Consider the following 27,089-nt stretch of genomic DNA (forward strand, 5'->3'; position numbering starts at 1 on the left):
GTAGTGCATAATAACGTAGCAGTTGTGATTCCTTACACTTATGTAAGGACATAAGTGACAAAAGGCAGCTGGCTTGACTCTCTGTGGGTGTACATGGCCTGTGGCACAGTGTGTCTTGGCTGTGATGGAGGCCGTGCTGTATTCCTGCATGGCCCTTCCACTTCCATATCCTGCTACTTCCTGCACCATGACCCTGTTCTCCGGGAGCTGACCTTCTCTCCTTATGACTTTTTTGTCTGGAGCCACAGGAGGAACTGATACGCAAAATCGGCAGCAGCACGGACAGTTTTTGTCCTACCAGCAGAGCTCAAGAAGTCTGCTCTGCTCTGCTCTGCTTCTGTTCCTGCTGGAGCAGGGGCTGTGTGTTGCTGCTAAAATGTGGACTCAGCACCAGTACATGTTCCCTTTTAATACAGCGCTCCAGTGACTGGCAGCATCTACAGCTGGTGACAGAACCACTAAGACAGATAATCCTGTAGTTTGTCTGTAAACACCACGCTTTCCAGTTTCTCCATCAGAAGATAAATCTCATCTTGAGGAAGTGAAACATGGCAATTTATATATAGTGCTAGTCCCCCTTATATTACAGCTTACAGCTTTGCCGTACCATAAGATCTAAAACAGGTGGGTGCCCGTTACCAGCACAGCATCTTCCCCCTCTTATAAGACTAACTGGGTTTTCCTGATAGTCCTGTGTAAAACCCTCTGAGTGAATAAATCTAGCTATAGGTATTGAGAAATAGAGCCAGAAAGAGCCCAACTTCTCCAGATGCCCAATAACAGTCTCTGACCGCTTCACCTCTCACACTAGGAGAGGTTTGGTCCTGTATCTGTGAGATCAATGCACTTTTCCAGTGGTTACAGGCATATATAAAAAAGACATTAGACTATTAGAGAGTGTCCAAAAGAGGGCCACAAGGATGTTGAAGAGTCTGGAGGGGAAGCCTTATGAGGAGTGGCTGAGGTCACTTGATTTGTTCAGCCTAGAGAAGAGACTGAGGGAAGACCTCATTGCAATCTTCAACAGCCTCACAAGGGAAAGCAGAGGGGCAGGCATTGATCTCTTTTTTTTCTGTGGTGACCAGTGACAGGACTCAATGAAACAGCATGAAGATGAGTCAGGGGAGGTTTAGCTTGGATATCAGGAAAAGGTTTTTCACCCAGAGGGTGGTTGAGCACTGGAACAGGCTCCCCAGGGAAGTGGTCACAGTACCAAGCCTGACAGAGTTCAATTAGCATTTGGATGATGCTCTCAGGCACATGGTGTGACTCTCGGGGATGTTCCTGTGCAGGGCCAGGAGTTGAACTCTGTGATCCTGATGGGTCCCTTCCAACTCAGCATATTTTATGGCTCTATGATTCTATTTAAGACTTCTGAGTACAAAGGGAGAACTGTGATGTCTCCTTTTTAAGAATATCTGGAGCTAACCAGTTTGCTCCAGTTTTTCCTTTATGTTATGCTGTTTCTTACTGCTTCTTTTAATAGCAGGTCCCCAAAAATCCTGGTTTATTTTGTGGGGTTTTTTTTAATTTATTTTTTATTACACCCCCCCCCTTCATCAAAAGGAACAAAATAGATTCAAAAGACAAACACTTTAACATTGGGGCATTTTGGCTCATGCCTGCCTATGTTTGGTGAAAAGAATAGTATAGCTTCTCTCCTGTTGCCCCTTGCTTTCTGTTTAGCAGTACTTTGTGATTTTAGTACCTGCCATACACTAGCCATAAAATTTCTTGCAAGCTGTTTTGAGAAAAGTGTGTATTTGGGTATAGTCACCTCTCAGTTTCTGTATCCTCATGTTCTCCTTTGTCATCCACAGTTCCACAATCCTTGTTAAGACAGAGCTCTGCTGGTTGCCTTTATGATGATTTCTTGTCCTATTCTTGTGCACCTTCGAAGACTCGTGGACTATCTTACTCTTATTTTGGACTTTGAAGGGTTGACACCGAACTTTTTTACTAGGCATTATTTGCCTCTAGCAGTCTCTAACTACAGGTTAGTCTGTATCAAGAGGCCTATAGCCAGGTAAATGTGTCACTGATGTGGTTCATCTGCATGCTTTGGTCCAGCTACTCACTTGGCCACGGAAGCAAGATGCTTCTTTGAGCATATACCTGAGAATCACAGCTACACTCCTCCCAGAACAGCAGGCCTGGCACACCTCCAGCTCAGTGCGGTGTAAAGCTCAATGCCTGGCTTGTGGCCAGCCAGACGCTTTGCCTCCTTGCTGCCCTGCAACCTCCCGTTTGCACTTCATCTTCAGCTCAAAGATTGTCATAGGTACCTACTTTGGATTCACACGATCTACTGGAGTATAGCCTCTACTTTTTCAACTGGACTTAGCAATTTACATTTCCTATGCTGAAATTCTCAGCTCTTGCTACATCTGCTCTTTAGTCTCCATCATAAGCGTTTTGTTTGCCTAGTACTGACCATGAGAACAAAAAGGAATAAGCAGTGTTTCATTTGGTAAAACTAACAAACCCTTCATCAACTTGCTTGAGAAAGAACTGGCTAGCCTCTCTGCCATCCCAGCAGTTGTTATAGGTACATAGGAGGAAAAAAAAAAAGAGAAAAAAAACTTGAAAGAGGAATTTGTGTAGTTTCAAGTTTTTGTAAACTTGGAGATCTCAGATTAATATCAGAGGATCATGCGGTCTGAAAAAATCCCTATCACAAACCTTGTCTCCATTATCCTTGGAACACACTAAGTATTCTCTGCAGCCTCATACACGCTGCTCTGATCCTCTTTAGCTATGCCAAATGTGCCAAGATCAGCAATACATTATGGATGTTTGCTTATTATCAAAAACCTCCACTGAACAAAAGTTCAAAAATCAGAATTGAAGATACAAGGCTCTGAGAGCGCTCATGTCCTTCACTGCTACTTTTGTCCACCTGTCACTTCAAACCTGATATGCATTCAGCCCCAAGGGGCAAGGGGAAAAGATGACAGTTCTTTAGTTATGCTGTGTTTTTACATGACTAGTTATAAATACCCGTAGCTGGAGTACCAAACAAGTCCCTTAAACTTTCTGATATTCTGTCCCAGGAACTCAGAAAGGATTGTGTTCTTCTCTTGCTAATTAGCTACAGCCATTTCCAGTCTTTGCAGAGAAAAAAAAAAAAAAAAAAAAAAAAACAGAGAAAGAAAAAAGCTGAGAAAAGCTTCTGACCTCTGCATTTCTAAAGGAAGCACATTATTTGAAAGTCTTCCAGTGACAAAGGCTAGTTTAGTTCATACACAAAACAGGTGTTTTATTCTGCTGAAGATTTGACCAACTGAAGGTAATGGTCTCATATTCAGCTACCAGCATGATCATATATTTTGCCTCTTTTCATATTAATCTTCCCCAGCATCTTTTCTGCAGGTTAAATGCAGTTCCATAGTTCTTTCTTGGGACTGTATTGTGGTATCACAGTACTGTGGCAGAGCTCTGAAGGACTCGGCAGAGAAGTGAAAGGATACTTCCTTCTCTAATGAAGTTGCCAACTACTGACTCTTTTTTAGAGTCAAGCTGAAAATTTCTTATTAGAATGGACTATCTGTGAAGTGAGACAGTAACACAGAATCACCAAGACCAAGAGTAAATGCCAAGAAAAGTGCTTTGTAGAAGCAGAATTAGATTCTTCATCATGCAGAGCTTTTCTATCACTGGACCATTTCAGGACACTACTAAGGGTTAGTGCACACAGGCTCTCATATCCTGCTGTCACAGGGGTAGGAATTGTTTTACACTGGGCTGTTGAGCAGCCACACTTCTGCCTTCTGGCACAACGAGTCACAAACATGAGCTAGGTATACTCAGAGCACTTGTACAGCATTTACTCCACACATGCAAATGTAACCCTAAGCAGTCAATTCTTCTGGTAGTGCTCCTGACAGGTGGCAGAGACCAAGCAGCCTCTGCAGGGTAATGCTGCATTCCTTTCTCCTTTCATCAAATACCCATATATGGTGAGATAAAACTTTCACCTAGTGACACACCTAAAAAAAAATCTTTTCCACAATGGGAACTGTTAGTTGATTCCTCTCAAAGGTGAGATACTCTGTAATCTTTGGGAAGGAGAGAACTCTTATATTCCTGCAGGGTACTCACAGAAACCCAACTATGAAGCCTAGCTAGAAGACAGTCACTCCACCATCCGTAAAAGAGTGCTAACTCCATCTTGCTCAAACATTTACTTTAGGGTCCTGCATTTTTTTAATTTTTGCCATGTGTCGTGCCACACCCTTCTCTGTTCTTAATCTTTAGCACCTACAGCCCCTGGGCCAGGAGTGCATCCTTACCAGCAGACCTGTACTGGGAACTAGAGTCCCTTTCTTTTGTTCTGACTGCATGTGAGAGACCAGCAGGACAGAGCAGATGGAAGAGGAGAGTTGAACTTGGAGAGGAACTTGGTGATCCATGCCTTTGCAACATGCTTTAAGCAGCCTGTAAGACTGCCAGGCCCCGGGGCACATATTCAGCTGCATCAGGAGATGGATCATGGCATGCAGCATTTTGCCCTTCTCCACTAACTTCTCCCTTTTCCAGTTCCACCCTACCATGTCATGGCTCACACACAACTGTTCCATACATTTGGCCATCCACTTTTTCTAATTCTAGTTCATCCTTTTCAAGATGCGGAGACCAGAACTGCACTCAAGGTGTAGGCAAACCATGAATTTATGCAGTGGCATAATGATGCCCTCTTTAGTCCTTCCCCAATCATTCCTAACTTTCAGTTTTCTTTTTTGACTGCTGCTGAGCACGGTGTCTATTTGGGTCTTGTAACCTTGGGGTCTCACTTCTGAGTAGTACTAATCAGCTCAAAACTCATCATCTTATACATGAAGCTAGGAACGTGTTTCACCTCTGTGCCATACTTGTTTTATCAGCATTACATTTCATCTGCCATGTAATTGCTCAATCACACAGTCCTGTAAAGTTCTTCTGCAATTTTCTACTCTGTTTGTGTCCTTGCTGCTTTGAATAACTTTATCTCATCAGCAAATCTTTCTACTTACTGCTTATTTATGGCACTTCTGGTTCATTTATGAAAGTTACACAGTGTAGACTAATGGGGAACTCTGGTGCAGATCTTCCTCAGTTGAAAGAATTGACCATAAAGGTCAGGTTGTGTGGGACCTTGTGCAATCTGCTCTAGTGGGTGGCATCCCTGCCCGTGGCAATGAGGTTGAAACAAGGTGATCTTTAAGTGCCCTTTCAACCCACACCATTCTATGATTCTATGATTTATCCCTACCTCTATCTTTTATGTTTTAAAAATAATATATCTGTACTAGCACCTTCTATTTTAGTTTTTTATTATTATTGATAAAATTTCCTTGCAGAGGTTTTTGGGAACTTAAGTAGCATATTTCAACCGGATGACCATAATTTTCATGTTTTTCCAACACTTGACAGAATTCAAAGGCAGGACTCCCTTTTACAGGAGCAATGTTGACTAAGCAACTTGTATTTCTCCCAGCATCTACTAATCCTATATTCCACTATTTCACAGATATTTCACAGATATTGCCCTGTCCATGGCAGACAAGTTGTAACTTTAAGGTCCCTTCCCATCCAAACCATTCTATGATTCTATGATTTTTACTAATTCACCTGGAATAAATATCAGGATATAGACCTACAGTTCCCCCCAATTCCATTGCAGTCCCTCTCACAGTCTGGCATCAAGTTTTTTTACCATGAAGTCTTCAGATGCTAAGAAAAATTCTGAGTAGTAGGTTACAGACTACCACAAGTGATTTGGCTTCTTAATTCATGAGTTTGGAGAGAAACCCAGGAGCAGCCACTTGGGTTCATCTCCACCATAACCTCTCCTACAGCGGCTCCCATTTCAGACAGATCCTCAACGGAGTGATGATCCTGGGGGGGAAAAAAAAAAACAAACAAACAAAAAAAACACCAAAACAAACAAACGGTTCCTTGGAGGGGAATCCAAGCGGATCGTTCCCAGCTGTGGAGCTGGACAGCGGCCTCCCGGCCCGCCCCGCCCCGCCGCGCCCCGCCCGCCGCCCCTCTGCGCCCACGTTGGGGGCGTCCGGGCGCTGCAGCCGCGCTGCGGGTGTGCGAGGGCGTTTTCTGCAATTTATTTAATTTTTTTTTCCTTTCCCTTAATGCTTTAATTTGTTTATTTATTTATTCGTTAAGCGGCCGTTCCCCGTTGCCCGGCGGCGGGGTGGCGGAGCGGAGGGGTCGGAGGGGAGCGGCGGCCGCCCCAGGTGGCCCCGTGTGCTCCTTGGCCGCAACATGGCGGGCAGGGAGCCCTTCGCGGCCCTGGTGTCCGCGCTGCGCGGCTGCTACGCCGAGGCCACCCCGCTGGAGACCTTCATCCAGCGGCTGGGGGAGAGCGGCGCCGGGGACGCCAGGGTGCTGCGGGACGACGACACCCCCCTCTACCGGACTTTCGTGGGGGAATGCCTGGTGTGCGTCCCCCGCGGCGCCCGCCCTATCCCCCGGCCCTTCACCTTCCAGCAGGTAGGAAGGAGCCCGGGGGGCGAGGGGCGGCCGCGGCAGCGCAGCCCTCGCCGGGCGGCGAGAGCCCTGCCGGGGGCCCGGCCAGTGGCGGGGGCTTTCCCGGGGGGCCGCTTCCCGCCCTCCATGTGAGCGCGGGGGCGGCGGCGGCCCGGGGCCCCTCGTGGCCGCTGCCCGCCGGGCCTCGGCTGCTCCCCCACAGCCTCCGCCGCTGTCGGCCCGAGGCAGCGGTGAGCGGTGGGGGATCACCGCCCTTCCCCTTCTGGGGGGTGGGTGAGCAAAGTCCATGCGCTAGCGGGTGGAGAACACAAAAGGTCTGCGTGCATGGGGCTCCCCTGCCTCCCTGCTTCCGCTGCGGGGTCGGGGTGAACAAACCGAGCGTGGCCGGGGAGCGGCTGGAAAGGGAAGGTGCCACTTTCTCGACCTGCTCTTGAGAGGTTAGAGGAGAGCGGGGTAGAAAGGGTTGCGGGTCGGCCTTATTATAAGCAGAGGAAACTTTTAAGAGAGGAAAGGCTGCTTTTCTCTCAGTGCTGCCGCGTGTGTGAGCAAAGCCGTGCTATGGTAGGAAGCGGCCTTCGCGAGCTTGTTGAGTGGGTTTTAGAATTGCGTACGGAGTCGTTTAGTTGAACTTTTCTTTACATAAAAGGAAATGGAGGCCTCAAGAAAATGAGCGTTAGTTCCCTGGAGGTTAGAGCCTGCGCGAGCACGTATCCACGAACGCGTGTCTACAAACTTGGATCTAGGAGCGCGTATTTACGGGCACAGTGACCTGAAGGCCTTGGAGTCTGGGTTGCTGAGGGAGCCAGGGGGAGTAGTGTAGGGTGTTTCCTGGGAATGAAAACCAGGATCAAAAGGGCAGACATTAAAAAGACTTCCTTAAAGTCGTAGGTTTACGTTACTACATGTGAACACTTCGTGGTACACTTGAAGAGTCTTTCTTTTTGGGTATGGCACTTGGGAATCACTAATACTGCTTAGACAGCTGATGTTTAGGGCTGTGTGTCTTGCCTGTCTTTTTATTTAATAGATATGTTGTGGTTTATGGAAGAGTTGGTGAAAAAAAGCTAATTTTCTTTTTTCTTTGTTTCTTCAGTTATCTAGTCAGAATGAAGTCATCACAAGAGTTGTGCAGAGACTATGTGAAAAAGGAAAGAAGAATGTCCTTGCATATGGATACTCCTTAGTGGATGAAAATACTTCTCCTTTCCAAATCATACCATTATCAAATTTATACAGCTACTTGTCCAATACTGCCACAGAAACTCTTCGTATCAGCGGCCTCTGGGAAACACTGTTGAGCAGGATAGGGGATGATGTGATGATGTATTTATTAGAACACTGTGCAATCTTTATGCTGGTTCCCCCTAGTAATTGTTACCAAATTTGTGGGCAACCAGTTTATGAACTTATCTCTCAAAATGTAGACTCATTCCCAGTATTTGTTAAACAGAGAGTCTCAAAGCATAAGTGTAATAGCTTGCTTGACTATGTGCAGAAAAGACTTAGTTTTCATAGAAAGTATCTTTCAAAGTCACATGGGTGGCAATGCAGACAAAGACTTGAAGATAATGTCTCCAGCATGGGAAATAAAAAAAATAGCAACGTACGAAGCTTAGTGTCCAGTTACCAGTATTCTGCAAAAGATGTTTCTAAAGCAAGCAAAGAGATCAGAGTGGTCACTGAACATCTGGAAAAAACAAATAGCTACAGTTTATGTTTGTCATCTACAGCACCATCTCTAAAAAGGAAGCTTCACAGGGAACACCTTGAAATTCCAGCTAAGAGAGCAAAAGTAGAGGAGAAAGTGAGAGATGAAAAGGCTTGTAAGCTTACTCCTCATGTAAACCAAAGTAGTTCCAAGAGATATGAAACTGGGTATGTAGCATCACATCCTGAAAGCCTCATTAAAAATAACCACATTTCTCAAAGAAGTAACAGTGCTATGTCAGGTCCTTCTTTAGTTCACACATCTCATGACAGGAAGAAGTTTGTGGCAGGTGAAAGCTTTCTTCTGCAAGGAGTTCAGAGTAACAAACCTTTGAAGTCCAGCATTGAAATGCAAGCAGAATCCCATAGGAAAGGAGTAGAGATGCGTATGTGTGAATCTCAGGTGAATTCTGTACAAATGAAGCCCGTGGAGGGTAATTCTTCAAAATGCAGAAGGCGGGAAAGTCCCCTGCATAATTTGGCAAAGAAGTTACCAAATAGACTCCTGCGTTCTGCTGTATACATTGACAGGAAGTCTCTTCTGTATTCTCACAGGAGTTTCCGAGAATGTTTTCCTAAATCATTTTCTCTGAATCGTTTGCAGGGCTGTCAGGCAGGTGGAAGAAGGCTTATAGAAATTATATTCTTAAGCAAAAATCTATTGGAGCAAAGGCGTAACCAAAGTCTGCCACATCACAGCTGGAGAAAGAAGAGGTTGCCCAAACGCTACTGGCAAATGAGACATATATTTCAGAAACTGTTAAAGAACCATGGAAAGTGTCCTTACTTAGCTCTCTTGAAAAAAAATTGCCCTGTTCGGATATCTGAAAGTGGGAGAAAAGCCAATCTGCCTCGTCAGGCAGAGGTTCATGAGCAAGCAGAACAGTTTGGGAAGGAGCCTACTAAATGTGTGACAAGCAGCAGATGTGAATCTGGTCACAGTGTTGTATCAGGCAACTTACGTGCCCCTCTTGCAAAATCAGTGTGTGGAGAGTTGCAGAGTGAGGAGCAAAACCCAGGAGAGGTGTGTGATTCAGCCCTGAGGGAGCTCCTCAAGCAGCACAGCAGCCACTGGCAGGTGTACATGTTTGTGAGGGAATGCATGGAGCAGGTTATCCCTGCTGAGCTTTGGGGTTCAAACCATAACAAGTGCCGGTTCCTAAAAAATGTGAAAGCATTCATTTCCAGGGGGAAGTTTGCTAAGCTTTCGTTGCAGGAGTTGATGTGGAAGATGAGAGTGAATGACTGCATGTGGCTTCGTCTAGGCAAAGGTACTTGTTATAGTAAAGAACTAAGTGGCGGGGCTGTCACATGACTGGTATTCGTGTTTAAGGTGGGAAGGGGAGGATATTGAATCTGGAGTCAGAATTCCTGAGTTCATTGATAATAACCATTGCTGAGAGCAAACCTAATAATCTTTGTAACTGATGGTGGAAGCATGCTTAAGCCTGTTTTCCTTCCAAAACTTGTTTGCGTTCATGCTTTTTGTGTTTAATAGAATCATGTCTTCATAAACATGAATTCAGAACCTGGGCCAAACAAAAAGCAAACCAAAACTCCTTCCCATCCACTCCTACCATCCAAATTGCAGTAACTGAAAATCCATTGAAGTATGACCTAAGCACGTAAGGAATAAATGTAGTCTGCCTGTTTGTCACCGTAAGCCTTCATAAAGAACTGAAAGCAGATCAAGACACTTGCAGTGGCATGTGTTTCTCTGCTATGGGAGGGGAAAAAACAGGGGTTTTTTACCCCCTCACATCAGCCCTGTGAGAAAGATGTGAGTATGGGACCCATTCAATACAGGGGTTGCCCAGCATAGAATCACAGAATGATTTGGGTTGGCAGGGACCTTAAAGATCATCTCGTTCTAACTCCCCTGCTGTGGGCAGGGACACAGTCCACTAGACCAGGTTGCTTAGAACCCCATCCAACCTGGCTTTAAACACTTCCAGCAATGGGATGTCCACAACTTCTCTGGACAACCTGTTCCAGTGCTTCATCACTCTCAGAATGAAGAATTTCTTCTTAACATCTAATCTAAACCTACTCTCTTTCAGTTTAAAACCATTGCCCTGTATTCTATCACTACACGCCCTTGTAAAAAGATCTGTCACCTTCTAGAGCCTTTCTCTAGGATCAAGAGAACTTAATGAGCACTGCTTCAGGCTGTGTGCTTGGTGGTGCAGAAGTCACCTCACTGAGTGGTTCCTGGCTAAAAGCTTTCATGAGGGCAACAGATGAGTGCTCCAAATTCTGTGTGAATCCATTTCTGTTTAGTCCTCTTTTCAGATGACAGGTAAATCTTGCTTCCCTCAGGTTTGTTCTTCAGACACTATGCTAAGATTTAAATCTAGGCTGAAGCTGTGGTTCTGTTGTTGATTGCTGTAGGATCCAATGCGTATTTTCATTTTTCTGTGCTTCTGTTCTCCATCTATAAAATGTGGATTGCACTTCCTTAACTAGTATGTTTGCAGTATTTATTCTTAGCTGGTATTGTACTTGGATCCTACAGTAATGTGAGCTGAAAATGGTATTCCTTTGTTAAAAGGTGTAGGAAGTGCTGAAATTACTACAGGTTCTTCGTAGTGTCAGAGGGAGATTTAAAAGTGATGTTTGAGAACTGATGTCAAAAGTAGGGGAGGTTACACTTTCAAAAGAAACTTAGATCTTGGAAATATGTTGTTTCTTGCTTTAGAAACTATGGTTCAAAAACATGCGTTTCAAAATGCTAAATATTTAAAAGGAGTTAAATATTTTTAAAGGTTTTATTCTAAAATATATGCTTGGTTCGTAGTCATTTGGAACATCTTATCTTTAAAAAATGTAACGCCCTCTTGTTCTCTGGCTGTATTCCAAGTAAAGCAACACATAAGCTTGATTTTAATTTTCATGAAAGTACTCCATTGTGATTGAAGTTTAAACACGCATTTACTTTGCTGCACTGGAGGTGGGGTTTTTTTCCTCCAAATGCTGTAGTAGTGGTTTCTTGTCAAATCTCTGAATTGTAGTCATCATTTACATCTGTTGTCAGGAGCTTAGGAAACAAATAATCTAGTTCCAGAAGAGCTACTAGTTCCAGATCAGCATCCTGATTTAATTTGCATATTACCAGTGCACATTGCAACTCTTCAGTTAAAGAGTTTTCTAACAGTCATTGGACTTTTTCATTGGTGTTACTTGGCTTCTGTTGAAGTGAAAACTCTTTATGGTAGTTGTTTCTTAGGTGCTGTAAATACATGAAAATGTCTCTGCCCTGAAGCACACAAAAACTAAACAAGGTAGAGAACTGGAAATTTATTTCCATTTTATAAGTTTCACTGTTAAGCTTCAGCTCTGTTATGTCAAAATTAAGCTGTTTTTAACTCATTCGTGCCATAATCATGATTTGCGCTATGCAGCTAAACTAGTATTTCTGTACAGTTTCTTTAAATGTCCTGTTGTCTTTTGCTAAATTCTACTGTTTAAATTTAATTAGAAAAATTACGATTGGAAGTTGGCAAAAAAATCATTATTGTAGCCCAGGGTTTTATTCCGTGCTTATCCATATTTAGACATCATTACAGATCTATGTGGCCTTAAATTTGACAGTAGTTAGGAATGTTCTGTGTTCATAATTATTCCCCCATCTACATATTGAAAGTGCATATGGACTTGGGGTGATTTGAATTTTTGGGGTTTTTTCTTTTACTGCAGCAATAGGTTTTATATGGGATGTCTGAAATAAAACCTAACCCTGAAATTAATTTTCAGGGAATTGGGAAATCTGAATATCATTCTCATCCCCAAGCCATCCCAGTTTAATTTTGTTCTTTTTTTACAGTGTACCTAAGTATTTTCAGCCTTTTGCTTCCTTTTTTAAAAAAAAAGTTTAATGTGGTAGTAGATTTGTTTCTTTTTATTTTACCTTTCCTTTCACAATAATCTTGCCATTGTGCATTAATGGTCTTGCCCAGTCAATGCTGGGGGAAGAAAGTAAGTCTTTGGACTACTAATGGCATGTGTTTGTATCCTCTGTGTACGTTTGTCACTGCAGATTAGTTTCTGTGTTTTACTTTGAGCTTGAGTCAGTCACGTTAATGCCGGTGCAGATTTGGAGTGGCAGCTTGCTTCTTTTCTTTCAGCTGACCTCAAGCTAAGGAAATAATATTGGGGGGGGGGGGGGGGGTTGTGTGATCTGTTTCTTTGCTCATACAAATAGTTGATAGTTACTATAACTACCTTTGAATTGTTTATTGAAGGTGATCACTTTGTTCCTGCCGACGAACATTGTTTCCGTGAAGAACTTTTGGCCAAATTCCTGTACTGGCTGATGGATACGTATGTTGTTGAGTTGCTCAGATCATTTTTCTATATCACCGAGACCATGTTCCAGAAAAACATGCTTTTCTACTACCGAAAGTTTATTTGGGGCAAGTTGCAGAACATTGGAATTAGGTAATACAAGAAAACTAATTAAAATTCATGGAATATGTAGAAATATTGTGTTTTGTCGTGTAAAGTTATATTTCTGCTTTAATTTGTTGCCCATTTATCCTCCTTTTATTTGCTTAACTTCCCAAAAGAAAATTCAACCTGTCATTGTAGCATGCAGAGTTTGTAATTTCAGAAATATTTTGTGGGGGAAAACTGATGCAAATTTAGAATTCTTAGGTAGGAGAAACCTTTGCAATAATAAAATCCATTATGAAGAGGTTTTTGTTTTTTGATAAGTAAATTTCTTACACCTTTTAGCAGTGTGTGAAGCATAGTGATAGAATCCCCAGAGTATCCTTGTGGAAGTTCATTTTAAAAATACTCAGTTTGCTTCAAGTGCCTTAATTTAAAAACAAGAAAACCAAACATCTGCTAAAATCCTGTAATACTCTACTAAAATTCAGACAGTAGCCTTGTGGGTTTAGAAGTGGTGTTTTTTAAGGGATTTTAGAAGCCACAGCTTCTTTTTTAGTGCAGCTGTGGAATTCCATGCTGGTTTTTGGTATTAAAAATGCATGCGTGGATTTAAGTTAGGGCATTATTTAAGGTAAATTTTTAAGCAATTAAGTGAGAAAACAGGAAATACCTGAAGGCAATTTTAATGAACAGTATTGTGCACCCATCTATACTGTTCACATCTTTCAGGTTTTCATTATAAAATGTTGGTGTCTGAGAGAGCTTTGGAACTGAAAAATGAGCATACTCGATATCTTGTGTTTTACTGGCTGTTTTTTATGGTGAACCTTTTGCTTTCACAGTGATCTGTTGGTCTACAACGTTATATGTGTGATTTTTCCCCTTCTGCCCCACCACTCCCTGATTTCAACATTGATATCTCCAGTGCAGCTCTTTGCATATATGTTTGCACATAATGGGGCCTCGATCTTGTTTGCAGTTGTAGCACAGATGATGCACTTTAAACAGTAGTAGTAGAATGTAATTTTCGGTCCCACACATTCTGTTTGTCTTGTCTTCAAACTAACAGCCTTAGTGTTGCAATTAGTGTTTTATGCAGTTGTAATGTACTTAAAGGCTACTTTTTGTCATGAAGTATGATCGAGCAATTTTTACGTAATAGAGATACTGCTGGTTTTACTGGGGTATGTGATTTCAAGAAAACAAGTAACTTGGGGTTTAGCTCTTTTGTCCCTCTTCCCTGTTTCCCAGAAAAACTCCAGGTGCTTTGCACTCAAAAGACCCTAATCTAGGCTTGTCATGTTTCTTCTGATTTCCTCCCCATATATTTTCCCACCATAAAGGAAGCCCCTTCTCACCTTTGGCTCGGGAGGTCCCTGAACTGCAGATTATTGGAAACTGGAAAAACATTCCAAGGAAGTGCTGCTGTGTGCTTGCCAAAGGCGTGTTCTAAGAACGGAATGTTTGCTGTTGGCTACAGGATACATAGTTTATAAGGACTTTTAGTCTGATCCCAACAGCTACACTTAAGCTTCGCTGACTAGGGCTTTCAGCACTGCTTTTTACAGCGTGTAGTCCAATGTGAAGTCTGCCAGTGTCCAGTTTACTGCATTCATACAGGTGGTCAGCTGCCTACTTCACATGGGAGGAGAGAAATTGGGGGTTACAGATATTGGGAAACAAGTGTTTATGGCTGCCTTGGCCATTTTGAGGCTGTCCAAGGTCTGTCCTCTCTTAACCAGCCAGTGTTTTCAGGCGCTGTTGGTGAATCAGTGCCAAAGGCTGTTGAGCTGCTTCCATCTTTCCTGGAGGAGGAGTATCTGGTGGCCTCAGTTGTTCACTAATGGCTGTTCTGTGATTGTTCTGGTTCTCCTCAGCTGGAGCTGCTCAAAGCAATTGTTCTGAGCTGGTTTGCAGGAAGGCGTTTGTAGCTACTAATTCCTTTCCATTTCTTCTGCATCTTCCTTTGAAAAAAGAGAATGGATGGAACAAGCGTGGACTGAGTGGACCTGGATCTTACTTGTGAGCTTGTCCTTGCACTGCATTGTCATTAGGGAGTAAATCCTCGTCCTGAAGGACTGTCCATATGAGTAGATCATCCTGTGCAGAATCCCTCTCAAGGATACAGGCTGTGGTTCTGACAGGGGACTTCGATCTCCATGTTTGCCTTGCTGCATTGGTGGTGTGAGTGTGCAGGTCATTGCACACAAACAACTTTGTGTTGATTTTTGAAGCTATACCAAACTTCATACCCCAAATTAAGAACAGTGTTTACTAAGAAAAAAATATTTCATGATACGTTGCTTCAAGTTCCACGGCCTGCAGAATGTAAAGTTATGTTTTAAAAATAGTGAGCGCAGTACTGTGGTGACAGCACGTTTTAATGCTCATGCCCTCCCTGCCTGTGCCATATACAGTGGCTGCTGAGGATTAAAAATGCTGTAGAAATTCTGAATCTCACCCATGAGACTACAGTGAGATGTCAGAAGACAGCAGGACCATCCATTCAGCTTCTTCCAAGTTCCTGTGCTTAACAGCGTTGTGAGTGTGCCAGTGAGAGCACGGTTCAGTGACTGCTGGATTAGCACACAGTCAAAATCATTAGCAATGCTATAGATGCCATGAAATAAGCAATGAATATTGCTGAAGGCAAAATTACATGCAATTCTACAGCTGGCTAGAGGTAGTAGTGAAAATCTGCCAATAACTGATCTTGGTTTTCAGTTTCAAAGGATGTCTTTATTTTTTTTATATAGTGATTGAGGTTGATTGTGAATTTTTTTCCCCTCCTATCTTGAATGTGAGCTAAAGAGGGATGGAGATTTGATAATTCAGTTTTTTCTATTGAACTGGAGTCACTTGATTTGTCTTGGTGATCTACCTAATACTGTAGTAGAGGATGAAGTTTTATGTGGTCAGGAAATAATGGAATTCTACAAAAAATAGTGATCTCTATCTGTGGAAAAGCAGATAGGTCCTTTCCGCTTTACTTTGCGCAGCATCTGTACCAGGAATTTAATTCCAAAGTTGGAATATAAATCCTCAAAACTCCTTCTCAGTAATAGCTCAGCTTGCCTGCCCTGGGTTGTATACCTCAGATCCCAACAATCCCAAGCAGCTGGATCGTTAGCTTGTGTGTGAGTTGTGCTGGCATACGAAGGCATACAGACGTGTACAAAGTATTTGTGTGCCTCTTGTATACCGGCATCCTTGCCTTCTTGGGTGTCTTCCAGTGCATGCTTACCAGGTTTCCACCATCCACCAACTGCCTTTTGTGGTAGTGTGGCCTCCTTTTGCTAACTGTCCCAGTGAGGGATGTGAAAAGTCTTCATGCAAGTTTATATTCACATTCCTTCTTTTGCAGGGACTTGAATTGCCTAGGTTCACTTCACAGCAGAGTGCCATAACCAGTAGACTGTAGGGCTTTTTAGCATGGCACATTTTGCCATTCTGAACAATACAAGCAGTGCAGATTGATCCAGGTCTTTTATGTTGCAAGTGGGGTACTTTAATGCTGCATCTAAAGTAAAAGCAAGGGCTTTTGCTCCACCTCCTTTTCCTGACTCATTGTATGGGAAAGTATTGATTTGGGCTAAGCTACACTGAACAGTAAATCCTGAGGGGGTGTCTGAGGGGGAAACACATTTCCCAGTAAGATGAACTTACAAAGCTCAGAACTGTGACTTGGGAGCCTTTGGTTTTTCGTTATTTTCTGCTGTTCACTTCAGCTGACAACTGCACATCAGGTCAGTCCTGGATACCTAAATGCCCTTATGTTGTGTATGTATCTTATCATCTCAGTTAATTATAACTTTTAATAAGTAGTAGGTCCCCTGGGTGTTGGGAGTGGAACAGCCCATTCCAGTGTGTAAGTCTTTCCTTGGAGCTTTCCTGGCATAGTTTTCAGAAGGTTCCGTTGAACTTTGTTAATGTCTTTCAAACTTCTGAAACCATCAGAAATATGCGGCATCCTGCTTCTTGCGTAAAACATGTGTCATAACATTCAAATGTATTCTGCTAATCTGTGCTTAAATTTTGTGTTAATTAAGTGAGGATTTTATTGGCATCAAGCAGAAATGTGTACTCCCTTCTTATTGTATTACATTGTCATTAAGATACTGTGAAATTTTTCTGAAACTTGAGTTTCCATGTCACTTTCTGCAGAGGTTAATATTTGTATTATCTTAGAAAAATATTTGGCGTCAGTTATCATAAAGATATTACATGCTTTAACTTACCGCCTTTCCCACTGCTTACACTAAGGGTGTATTTGTATTTCAGAAACCATTTTGCCAGAGTGCATCTACGGCCTTTATCTTCAAAGGAGATTGAAGATGTCCGTCAAAAAAAATTTGTTGTTATGGCATCAAAGCTCCGGTTTATTCCAAAACTAAATGGGTTAAGACCCATAGTAAAAGTGAGAGGTGTTGTTGAAGCACAAGCATTCAGCAGGGAAAGCAGAGAAAAGAAGGTTTTTATCTTCGTTATTTTTTAATGTGTATTTGTTGTACGCAGCTAATAAACTGAGTAAGGGTTTTTGTTACAGCAAACTAGTTTTGATGTGGTGAACTGAAACATTCTAATCAGAATGACTGAATTGATCTGTTACAACTTAACTTCTCCCTTCCCAATGCTTAATTACCATTAGCCTTCAGTTCCAGAATCACTTACTTCTGTTTGCAAGCCTGTCTTATGGAAATGAGCCTAACAGAATGGCATGGCTTGTCAAGTAATCCCATTTTGTTTGGGATGGATGAGTCTGGCCTGTTGGGATTTACCTGAATACTGATTGTGCATGTTGATTGACTAGTTGTCTGTGGAGCCAGATCAATCCAGGAAGCTGAACAGTGATGAACTGGGTGTGTTACAGAAGAAGGTCTAAGAAGGGCAAGGAAGCTGGATCGAGCACAGAAGGGAGATAGGAAGGAAGCTGAGAATAACTCCAGTGTGGGAACAGAGACAGAACACGCAGTGCACAGTATAGTCTATTTAATCTTTGGTATCGTACCTGTATAAAGTACCTCTAGAGGCTCAGCATAAAGTTAGCAAAAAGTCTCAGGGCGCATGTTCTTTTTGCTATTCTTATTGCAGTCATTACCTCCAGCAGAGAGAATGAATGATATTTAAGAAATTACCTTCAAATCAGTGGCAGTTTTATTTGGTGGTGTTCATCTGTTTATGTCTGTAACTGTTGATTTCCAAGAGTCAAGTACAGAAACAAAAACATTTTCTATAGGATTTAACTGTACAAAAAAAAAAATTCTCTAAGGCTGTTTTATGACTTCCAAGTAGTTGCTGCAGTGATATTCAGGCTTTCTGAAAGCTTCTGTTGACCAAAATAATATATTAAATACATAAATTTAATCTCAAACTTCATCTAAACATGAAATCTCTGTATTTCACAGAATTTAATATGTTCCAACATAATTTGAGGTGATTCTCTTTGGTCTCTTTAGATGCATCATTACAACAGTCAACTAAAAAATCTATTTAGTGTGTTAAACTATGAACGGACTATAAACACCAGTTTTATAGGCTCTTCTGTGTTTGGGAAAGATGATATCTACAAGACATGGAAGCAGTTTGTTATGAAGGTTCTTGAATCTGGTGGTGAAATTCCTCATTTCTACTGTGTAAAGGTATGTATTTTTAATTACATATTCACACTAGCTTTTCAAAACCGTCTTTTGCAGATACTTTTATAACTGTAACAGCTGTGATCTGACTGCATAATTATTTCTTTTTCAAAATAAACTTTTGTGCATACCTGACACATACTCGGGTTGGTTTTCTGATGTGGGTGGTTGGTTGCATTTTGTGGATGGGTGTCCCTGTAGTAGTGCTTCCTATCCTTGGATATTTTTGTGTCCATCTCTCTGTGATGTAGAAGCTCTTGCTTCTGTACATGCACTGGATTTTTGAAGTTACATTTATACATTGGGTATAAAAATGGGACAAAGATAAAAGCTCAGATATACTTTTTGAACCATCATCCCAAATGAAAACCAGAAAAACTTGCTATGTGCATTTGGATAAATTCGGTGTCTTTTAAAAAATTGGTCTGTTCTATCTCAGTATCATTAGTTTCTGTTGAAAATGAACACTTCTAGTGTTTTTTTCCAGCACGTTCCTTCTTCCACTTTGGAAAAGTGAGTGCTTGTCATACCCTACTATTTGAAGGATTTTCTTCTTCACACTTTTCAGTTATGTCTATCGGGCAATATTTTGTGTTTGAGCTCAATTCATAGCTTTGAATTGGGGCAATGTGTACAGATATATGTAAATTACACATTTATTTATATTATAGTGGGATGACTGTTGTGTCTCATATGTTAGTTGGCGTACTCTCCTTTCAGTGATTGTCTCATCTTTCAAGCCAAAGGATCATGTCATTGACATAATATGCAGGTTACTAAGATTGTTGCTTCTTTAGAAGAGTTTCGGTGTTGACTTTGACAAATGCAAGCAGAGGTAGGATTGCGATATGAGGTTTAGGAAAGGTAAAATATGTAGGTTTGCAGCTTTCCAAAAGCCTAAGATGTCACCTCCATGATCATATAGCAAGGAAAGTTTCTTCAAATATTTAAACATATAAAAATATGAGAAATTAATTTAAATGATTGACGGTTCAGTTAAGTTGCATATGGTGTCATCTTCTGAATTGTGCTAAAACTGATAGTTTGGATATCCCTTATAAGGGAATGCTCATTGATGAGTGGGGAAGAATTTTTCAGATAAGCAATGAGTTTTTGTTTTGTCACAGATTTGGACTGAATAATGCAGTAATTTCACTCCTATATGATTTATATTTTGGCCTTGCTTATATACTTTTTTTTATGCTACCACAATATTTGCAGCCATACTGATGAATACATAATGGAAGATATTTCTTGTATTTCAGGCTGATGTGTCCAGGGCTTATGATACCATTCCTCATGATAAACTTGTGGAAGTGATTTCGCGGATCTTAAAGCCTGAGAAAAGAACTGTCTACTGCATACGGCGCTATGCTGTGATTATGATTACCACAAGTGGAAAAGCCAGGAGGTTCTATAGGAGACATGTATGACTTGCTGATTTCTTCTGTTTGCTGTAAATATATTTTGGTCCAAGGAAAGATTTTATCTATAGCTGGTTTTAGCTTTTTACAGTTGCAATTTGAATACTTCATAAACCCTTTTTTTAATAGTGTTTGATATTTTCCAGAGGTAGAAAAGCTTCTTTTTTCTCTGTACTTTTTAAAGTTTTTACTCACTTATTCTCATAGTAAGAATAAAGATAAATGTGTTGTGGAAATAGGAGTTTGTGAGGGAGACATTTCATTTTAACAGTAGCAGAATCGTTGTTTTAAAATAACTGGCCCTTTGACCTTCACTGAATAAAAAAGTCTATGATTGAATTTTCTATTGCTTTTGTTGTTTATTTCTTCACAATTTATACAAATATGCAGGTTTCTACTTTCAAGGATTTTTTGCCAGACATGAAGCATTTTGTGTGCCACCTTCAGAAGAGTACCTCATTGCAAAATGCAATAGTAGTTGAGCAGGTAAGTATTGTGGGGCTTCTTTTCAACTGGAAAAGAAAGCTACAGAAGAATTAGAGAAGATTGGGATTTTTGATTGAATGTACATATTATGTAGTGGCACCACTTCTAGTTACCCAGCACCTTCTGCAGAAAGACTTTTGTCATCTCTTCTGTGATGGTTATAAACAGGCTCTCAGTGTTCAGTGGGAGGAGTGCACCAGGCAATAAATCTGACAAAATGTCCTTCTAGACTTTTCCCAGATTTTCTCACTGTTGTCTCAAACTTTCATTTTAACCAGTGTTTTCTTTTTCCTAACTTCATTGTTTCTTGTAAGAGTTTTCAAGTGAGAAATTAACTATCTAATGAAGAAAGACTTCAACACTTGCTTCAAAACATGAGAGTGAGAAAAATATTTTATAAGCCAAGTAGCTTGAATAGCAAACTTCACAGAATAGAAAGATAACTTTTTTTTAAGAGCGTATTTTATGCCTTATCAGAGAGCTTATTTTAAAGATTACCTGCCAAGGTTGATAAGAATGAATTCTTCTTTAGAGCATTTATGCAACACAAAATAAGAAACTCTTACAGTTTTTATTTAAAGAGATTCCTCACTTTCAATGAAATAAAGTATGGTTAAAAATTACCTCTATTTTATATTTACTCCAACTGAGACTTTGTTGTAAGAAGCAAGCATCCTTCTGTTTTAATTTTTGGGATGCCAGTGTTTGTTCCCAAGACTTCCTTCTGTGCAAGGAGCATGACAGAGAAAGGCATAGATGTAGGTGATATGCTCAGTTTCTTAATGCGTTTTATTGCTTGGAATCCCAGTGTCCTATAGTAATAACATCATACAAGATTACCTGAGCATCAGATGACCAAACAGGTATTTCCTAAGAGGCTAATAATTCCCCTTTAAATTTTTCTTTTCTAAACCTGCCAGTGGAAAATGACAAGGTTGACATAAGGTAATTTCTGACATACGAGTAAAATGATCTTGTGCATCTGTGGACGTAGGTGTAGAATATACAGTGTGGCTGGTGTACAGTTCCAGGATCCTACAAAAAGCAGAAAACCTAATGAGTACATGGATGAAAATGAAAACTAGCTGGATCTCTGATGTATAAGTACATTTTGTTTTGTTCTTTTTTCCAGTGTACATTTGATTTAGATAACTATGCTAGATATTGTGTGAACAGCAGCATTCTATTTCAAAGTATTTTACATTTGAAAACAATTTGTGTGTCATTATTTTAAAAGAACAAAGTATTCTGAGAAAAGTATCATGTCAGGCCAGGTGTTCTGTACGGCTCTGTCAGAAGTTGGGTGCATTTGTCTGCTGTCTAATCTATGAAAGTAGGAATTAATTCTGCTTTAGTTTGCATGAAGTCATTGTTAAAGGTATTCAAACTCTTCTAAATGGATTTTTTATTACAGTTTTTAACACAAAAAGCTTCATAAATATTAGACGGACAGTCATGCATGGAATCATTGGTAATATCTGGCAAAGTAGGTGTTTTGCAGATCTGGTAATGAGTGTATCTAGACTTGGGAAATCTTAACAGAATCCTAACTTAGTCACAACAGTGACAGAAATTGTCCTACAGGACAGAAACTGACCAAAAGAGCGAGGTCTCATAGATTGTAATAATCCAATATAATATGCCAGCACTTTAAAAAGTGGGTTTAGATGTTATATTCAGTTTCTCCTAATGCAAAACAAAAAAAAGAACACCCCAAAAAAAAAATTAACTTGGTGGATGTGAGCAGCTTTTTAGTATATATATCCAGATCTTGGGTTTAGGGTTTGTTTTTTTCATTTACTTAGAGGTTCAAACTGCTATAGTCTACCTTTTTTAAGATTTCTGTGCATCTTCAAAGTTTATACTGTATTTTTAGTTTCAAATCTTGTTTTGTTTTGTCCCATTTCTAGAGCTTAACTTTTAATGAGTCAAGTACCAGCCTGTTTCATTTTTTTCTTCAAATGATGCGTAACAACGTCCTGGAGATTGGGAACAGGTAAAAAAGAAGTTAGTTTTTCTTTGTATAGCATGCTTGGTTTGTTTGTTTTCTGTTAAGGATACTTTTAATTGGCTCAGGAGACTTTTGATAGCTATTTTTAAAAGATTTTTATTTCATGTTCATTTGAAATTAAGCTCCAGAAAAGTGTGAAGAGTTTGGAATCAAATTTATCAAGTTTGGAATAAAATTTCTCTTTCCCACCTGGATGATGTTACCTATACACAGAATGCATTATTTCATAGATATGTAACCTTCTTGATCTAAGACTTTAAGTGTAATTCAAAGGGAAAATACTTAAAAATGTTGGGATCCACAGTGGTGAAAAAAAGCAAGGTGCCATCCAAGCAAAAGCCTTGTTTAGTCATTTCCCTGTAGTGTCAAGTTAAACCTTTTCTGCATGATTTTCCTATTTGGCAAGTTACAGTAAAAATCAATGGCAATAGCAATAAGAATTAAAATTTGGCAACTCCAGAATTAAGAATCAGATGTTATAGAGGGTAGTAATGCAGATTTCTTCTTGCATTGCTAATGTTTTACCTGTTGGTGGCAAATGTGTACCATGTCTAGAAAGCAAGTACTTCCATGATCTTTATTTGTAAATTCAGAGTGAGGTGTATTAGAATGAATACCTTCTTGCCCTTGAAAAAATACCTTTACTTTAGAATACTTAATCTCAAAGGACTGAGGGAGAGGGAGAAAAGCTTTCAAGCAGGCATACAGAAGAGCATTTATAGGTTTTTCTGGCATTGATGCTTACACTCACTTTGGGAGGATCACAAGAATGCCAATGTGGCATGACTTTAAGAATGACTAACCAACATCAGTGTGTTTCATGAAAGTTGACTGGTTTTACAGAAAGCACAGTCTGACAAAGCCAGCTTCGCACTTACTTGAGTTCAGTCAAGCTGTAACAAGAAATACTGGAACGAATTTGCACCTTTTAAGTAGCTTATTCTCATTTGTTCAGAAAAAAAAACAAAACTGCAGATAAGTTTAGTGAATGAATAGACTCTTTAACTGATGGTTCTCAAAAAGCTATCACAGTCAACGTTCACTTGTTGTTTTGGGAAAAATACTGATTGTTGAGCTGGGTACCTAGGAGGAATCTTTGAATACCATTTGATACATTCATCAAATGTCTGTAAAAAAGTAAAATTCCTGCTAGGAAAATTTGCAGATGACTCAAAACATAGGTAAGATCAGTGCTCAGAAGTAGTATGTGGCTCTGATATCCAGTTGCATAATTTCATTTTGTTCAACTTCACCAAACCATTCATGTAGTAATGTTGAAATGGACATTATAACATCTCCCTATTTCAAAGAAGTGTTGTGAAAATAATTCCTGTGTGTTTTGTGAGGCATAACCCTTCTGTTGCTGCCAGCACAGAAAAAGGCACAAGTTCTTGGAGGACTTTGTCTTTAGTATCATATCTAGATTTGATACATTACTATTACTCTGTGTGGTCTTATGGGGTGTACACAAGCAACAAAGTAGAAGTATTAATTAACCTCCCTCTGCTATGTCTGTGTGAACTCCTTGAAGCCATGAGAAACAAATCAAGATTTACTTCTTTGCAAAATGACAACTGACAACTTCAGTGAACTTTTCAAGCAGGGCAGCGGGGAGGTTGACTATAATTACAAATAATAAAGGTTAGCATTTCACAGGATGTAGTGATTTTTCCTAACTAGAAGTAATATAACTTCATTCCTGAGGAGCTAAATGAGGAAATAAATGTGATTTAGAGTGTAGCTGGAATGTATAAAACCAGGTCGTGCTCTATTGGGCTAAGACATCAGAAATTTCTCTAAAATTAAAATATTTTTTTGTGGGGGGAAAAAAGCACCAAAAGAAACAAACCAAAACCAAAAACCACATGAAAATATTTTCCTTGGCCCGGTCATGCTGTGCAAGTATAAAAAAAGATAAATACCTCAGCAAAAATTAAAAATAAATACATTATAGTTTGAAAGATCTACCCAGAGCACTTTGTTTTTTGTACAAGAACACTTCTTTTGAAGCTGTGTGAGATGTAACATAAAGAATTAAAAAGCTCAAAGGAAGGCTGTCTCTGCAGCTGAAGGAGGCATTGTGATTTGAGATCAGCTATAAGATTTCTTTCATTTAATGACAGTTGTCTCCTAGAGTTTGTTAATATGAAAGGAATATGTGTATTAGTTGGGGTTTTTTTGCTCTTTAAGCTTCTAGATCCATATGTAGATTCTTAGATGAAAGAACAAACAAATATAAGTGAGGCTAACTGGCAAACGTAGTGTATTTCTTATTGAAACTTATGTTATACTTGAAATAAAAAATATTTAATGGCTAGTAATGGCAACAAGTGATCTTGTTGCATGGCTTGATTTTTTGTTTTCTTTTATTCTTTACTAGGTACTACTTCCAGTGCTGTGGAATTCCACAGGGCTCCATTTTGTCAACCTTACTTTGCAGCTTATGCTATGGAGACATGGAAAACAAATTGCTCTCTGGAGTGCAGCAGGATGGGTAGGGATGCTTTGTTCTGTGCTCTGTTATATGTATACATATGAATATGTAGTATATGCATTAGTAATTTTCTCCGAAGTTTAATTTTCAATTTCAAGAATTTCCAACTCTTCGTTAGGAGTGTGGTGCCCACAAACATCTCTGCAGCTTCAGTGAAACTGTGGTTATTTTGTGTGGCAATTTCCCTTTTTGTCATAAGATTAGGAGGAAAAGTGCTGAAAAGAAGCTTTACTGTATCTTTGGTAGGAGTATTATTCCTACAAAGAGAACCATATTAGGGATGCTGTAGAGAGTCCGACAAGCTGCTTTTGTACATCTGAGAAGTTTATGGTTCTGCCACGCTCATTCCCACATCGTCTGTAGTCTTTTGACCTCAAACAAGATGCAATGTTTGTTACAGGCTTTCTGGTACTCCAGAGTTCTGCCTGCTGGCTTTCCAATCCACTGTGTGTAAATCTTAACATAGGACACAGCTCTATTGCAGACTTTTTATGAGGGGTGTTGCTTCTTGTTTGAAGGCCTGTGTGATTCTTGGTAAATCTTCTCAGTCTTTGTGCCCTGCATGTGCTTGCTTCTTAGGAGCTTGATATAAAAACTTTACCTCTTTATTATCTCTAAAAATATTGGGGTCCCTTTTCCCTCCATGTGAACTGGAGGTAAAACTGAATCCCAGATCAGGGTATTTAGGCATGAACTAGACCCTGAAACCTGTCTGTGTTCAGACATCTCCCTTCATTGCTGCGAATTCTATCCTAAGAAAGAAAAAAGAAACTGAGAATTGTGTAGGAATACTCCAGATAAGTGCATCTGTCTGGTATTTCTTCCTGGGAGGCTCACTGGGCAGTGGAAAATCTCAGAATTTTAAACATATCCCTACAAAACTAGTAGAGTTCTTACAGGCCCTGGGATTCTGTGATGAGTCTGAACAGTTGTCTATTGCTTTCAAAGGATATTGTTTATGAAACTGAAATTATGAAACTGATTTAGAGGAATGCACTCCTTAATGTAGCAGCTGGTTTTATAAAAAACAGATTTTAGAATGCTGCTTAGGTGCCTGTTTAATCATTTTGATAATTTCCTTTATCCTTTAAGTCAAAAGAATAATGTGGCTATTGACTTGGGTAGGCAAAGGCAAGGCTGATCTGATCATAGTGGTGACAATACTCTTGCTTTGAAGAGGAGACTTTACAAGATCATCTCCAGAGCTTCTGTGATCTGCTAGGCAGGATTTATCAGAAAAATATGGGCATGCTTGGGGTCTTAATTCTGTTGGAAAAAAAAATTCCAGCCTTTATAGTGGTAGATGGCAGTATGTTTTACATCAAGTTATTATATGGTAAACAAAGATAAAGAATTAGAGCCCATCAAGAATCTGGTTTCTTCTTGAAAATACCATATACCTGGTCTTTCACCTCTTTTTCTTGTCTTATAGATTAAGATAATGCAAATTCTGCCTTGGAAAAGTGTGCAACTCTGCATCCAGGGAGCTATTGTGGAATGGCTTGTGTGCTGTAAATTCCTTCATGTTTCATGTAGCCAGTCCCTTTATTTTCTTTTTTTTTTTTTTAAATTTATATTTAGGAAAGAAACAGAACTGAGAATTTCTTCATGAGTCTGGATTTGGAGATCATATTAGCCTCTACTATCTTGTGAATTAAAATGGGCACATTATTGCTCTAAAGAGTATGACAAAAATTTGAAAGGATTACATATTAAAAAATCTGATATCAGTTTCTTCTTGATTACAGAGTCCTAATACGTCTCATTGATGACTTTTTGCTGGTTACACCCCATTTATTGCAGGCAAGAACTTTTCTAAGGTATGCTATTAGACAGTCTTTAAAGTAATAAGCATTAACACCTTTTACATAATTCTTTTTAGTCTTTATACATGCTTATGCATATAGGTGTATTTGTTTTATGAGTTAACAGTCAAGGGCTGTTTTGGAGTCCTTACTTAGAGTAAGCTTGTGCTTGGGGAAGAATCCTAATAGCTGCATTCTTGATAGCCAGCTTACAATCTGTTGCAGCTCAGATGGTAGGGGATTCCTGCTGAAGTTTAAATTAGGGACCTACCTACTGACATTGATGGAGCTTCCAGCAAAAATTAGTAGTGCACTAGTAACCAAAGCAGCTGACACGTGTCTTTGAAGACCAATTTCCCTCAAATTTTGAAGATATTGTATTTATATTCCTAAAATATTTTTATTGAGCAGATGTACTGCTACTTTCTGTTCCCTGGGAAAGAGTGCAACTTTTGTCTGATCCAATATTGCTAAGAATTTTCTGGTCATTAACATTCCATGATGAGTATCTGAAGATACCAATAGCATGGCAGCATGCAGTTCACACAGAAGTTTTAAACCAGTAATTCTGTAGAGTGCTTCAGAACTACCTTTTCTTTTAAAATTCTTTTAAATTTCTTTAAAATTTCTTTTTAAAACCCAAAAGAG

General features: G+C 40.0%; 1 protein-coding gene across 8 annotated transcripts in view; it reads left to right on the forward strand.

Moving 5' to 3' along the window:
• Positions 1 to 5,783: 5,783 nt before the first annotated feature.
• Positions 5,784 to 27,089, forward strand: part of TERT (telomerase reverse transcriptase) — a 31,091-nt gene continuing 9,785 nt past the window's right edge. For 2 of the 8 annotated variants that reach the window (XR_010431575.1, XM_064659544.1), the window contains exons 1-10: positions 5,784 to 6,489; positions 7,580 to 9,464; positions 12,435 to 12,630; positions 16,867 to 17,056; positions 18,042 to 18,224; positions 19,487 to 19,648; positions 20,036 to 20,131; positions 22,042 to 22,127; positions 24,523 to 24,636; positions 26,385 to 26,456. Coding sequence is in view for 7 of the 8 variants with exons in the window: in XM_064659544.1 (XP_064515614.1) it covers positions 6,262 to 6,489; positions 7,580 to 9,464; positions 12,435 to 12,630; positions 16,867 to 17,056; positions 18,042 to 18,224; positions 19,487 to 19,648; positions 20,036 to 20,131; positions 22,042 to 22,127; positions 24,523 to 24,636; positions 26,385 to 26,456 (3,212 nt within the window). In the remaining variant the exon portion in view is untranslated. Of the gene's footprint in view, positions 6,490 to 6,660; positions 6,924 to 7,579; positions 9,465 to 12,434; positions 12,631 to 16,866; positions 17,057 to 18,041; positions 18,225 to 19,486; positions 19,649 to 20,035; positions 20,132 to 22,041; positions 22,128 to 24,522; positions 24,637 to 26,384; positions 26,457 to 27,089 lie in introns of those variants that run through there. The other 6 variants (XM_064659519.1, XM_064659509.1, XM_064659491.1 and 3 more) reach the window with 6 other exon arrangements.

Source organism: Pseudopipra pipra, chromosome 1 (assembly GCF_036250125.1).
Source record: "Pseudopipra pipra isolate bDixPip1 chromosome 1, bDixPip1.hap1, whole genome shotgun sequence".
NCBI classification, from domain to species: Eukaryota; Metazoa; Chordata; class Aves; order Passeriformes; family Pipridae; genus Pseudopipra; species Pseudopipra pipra.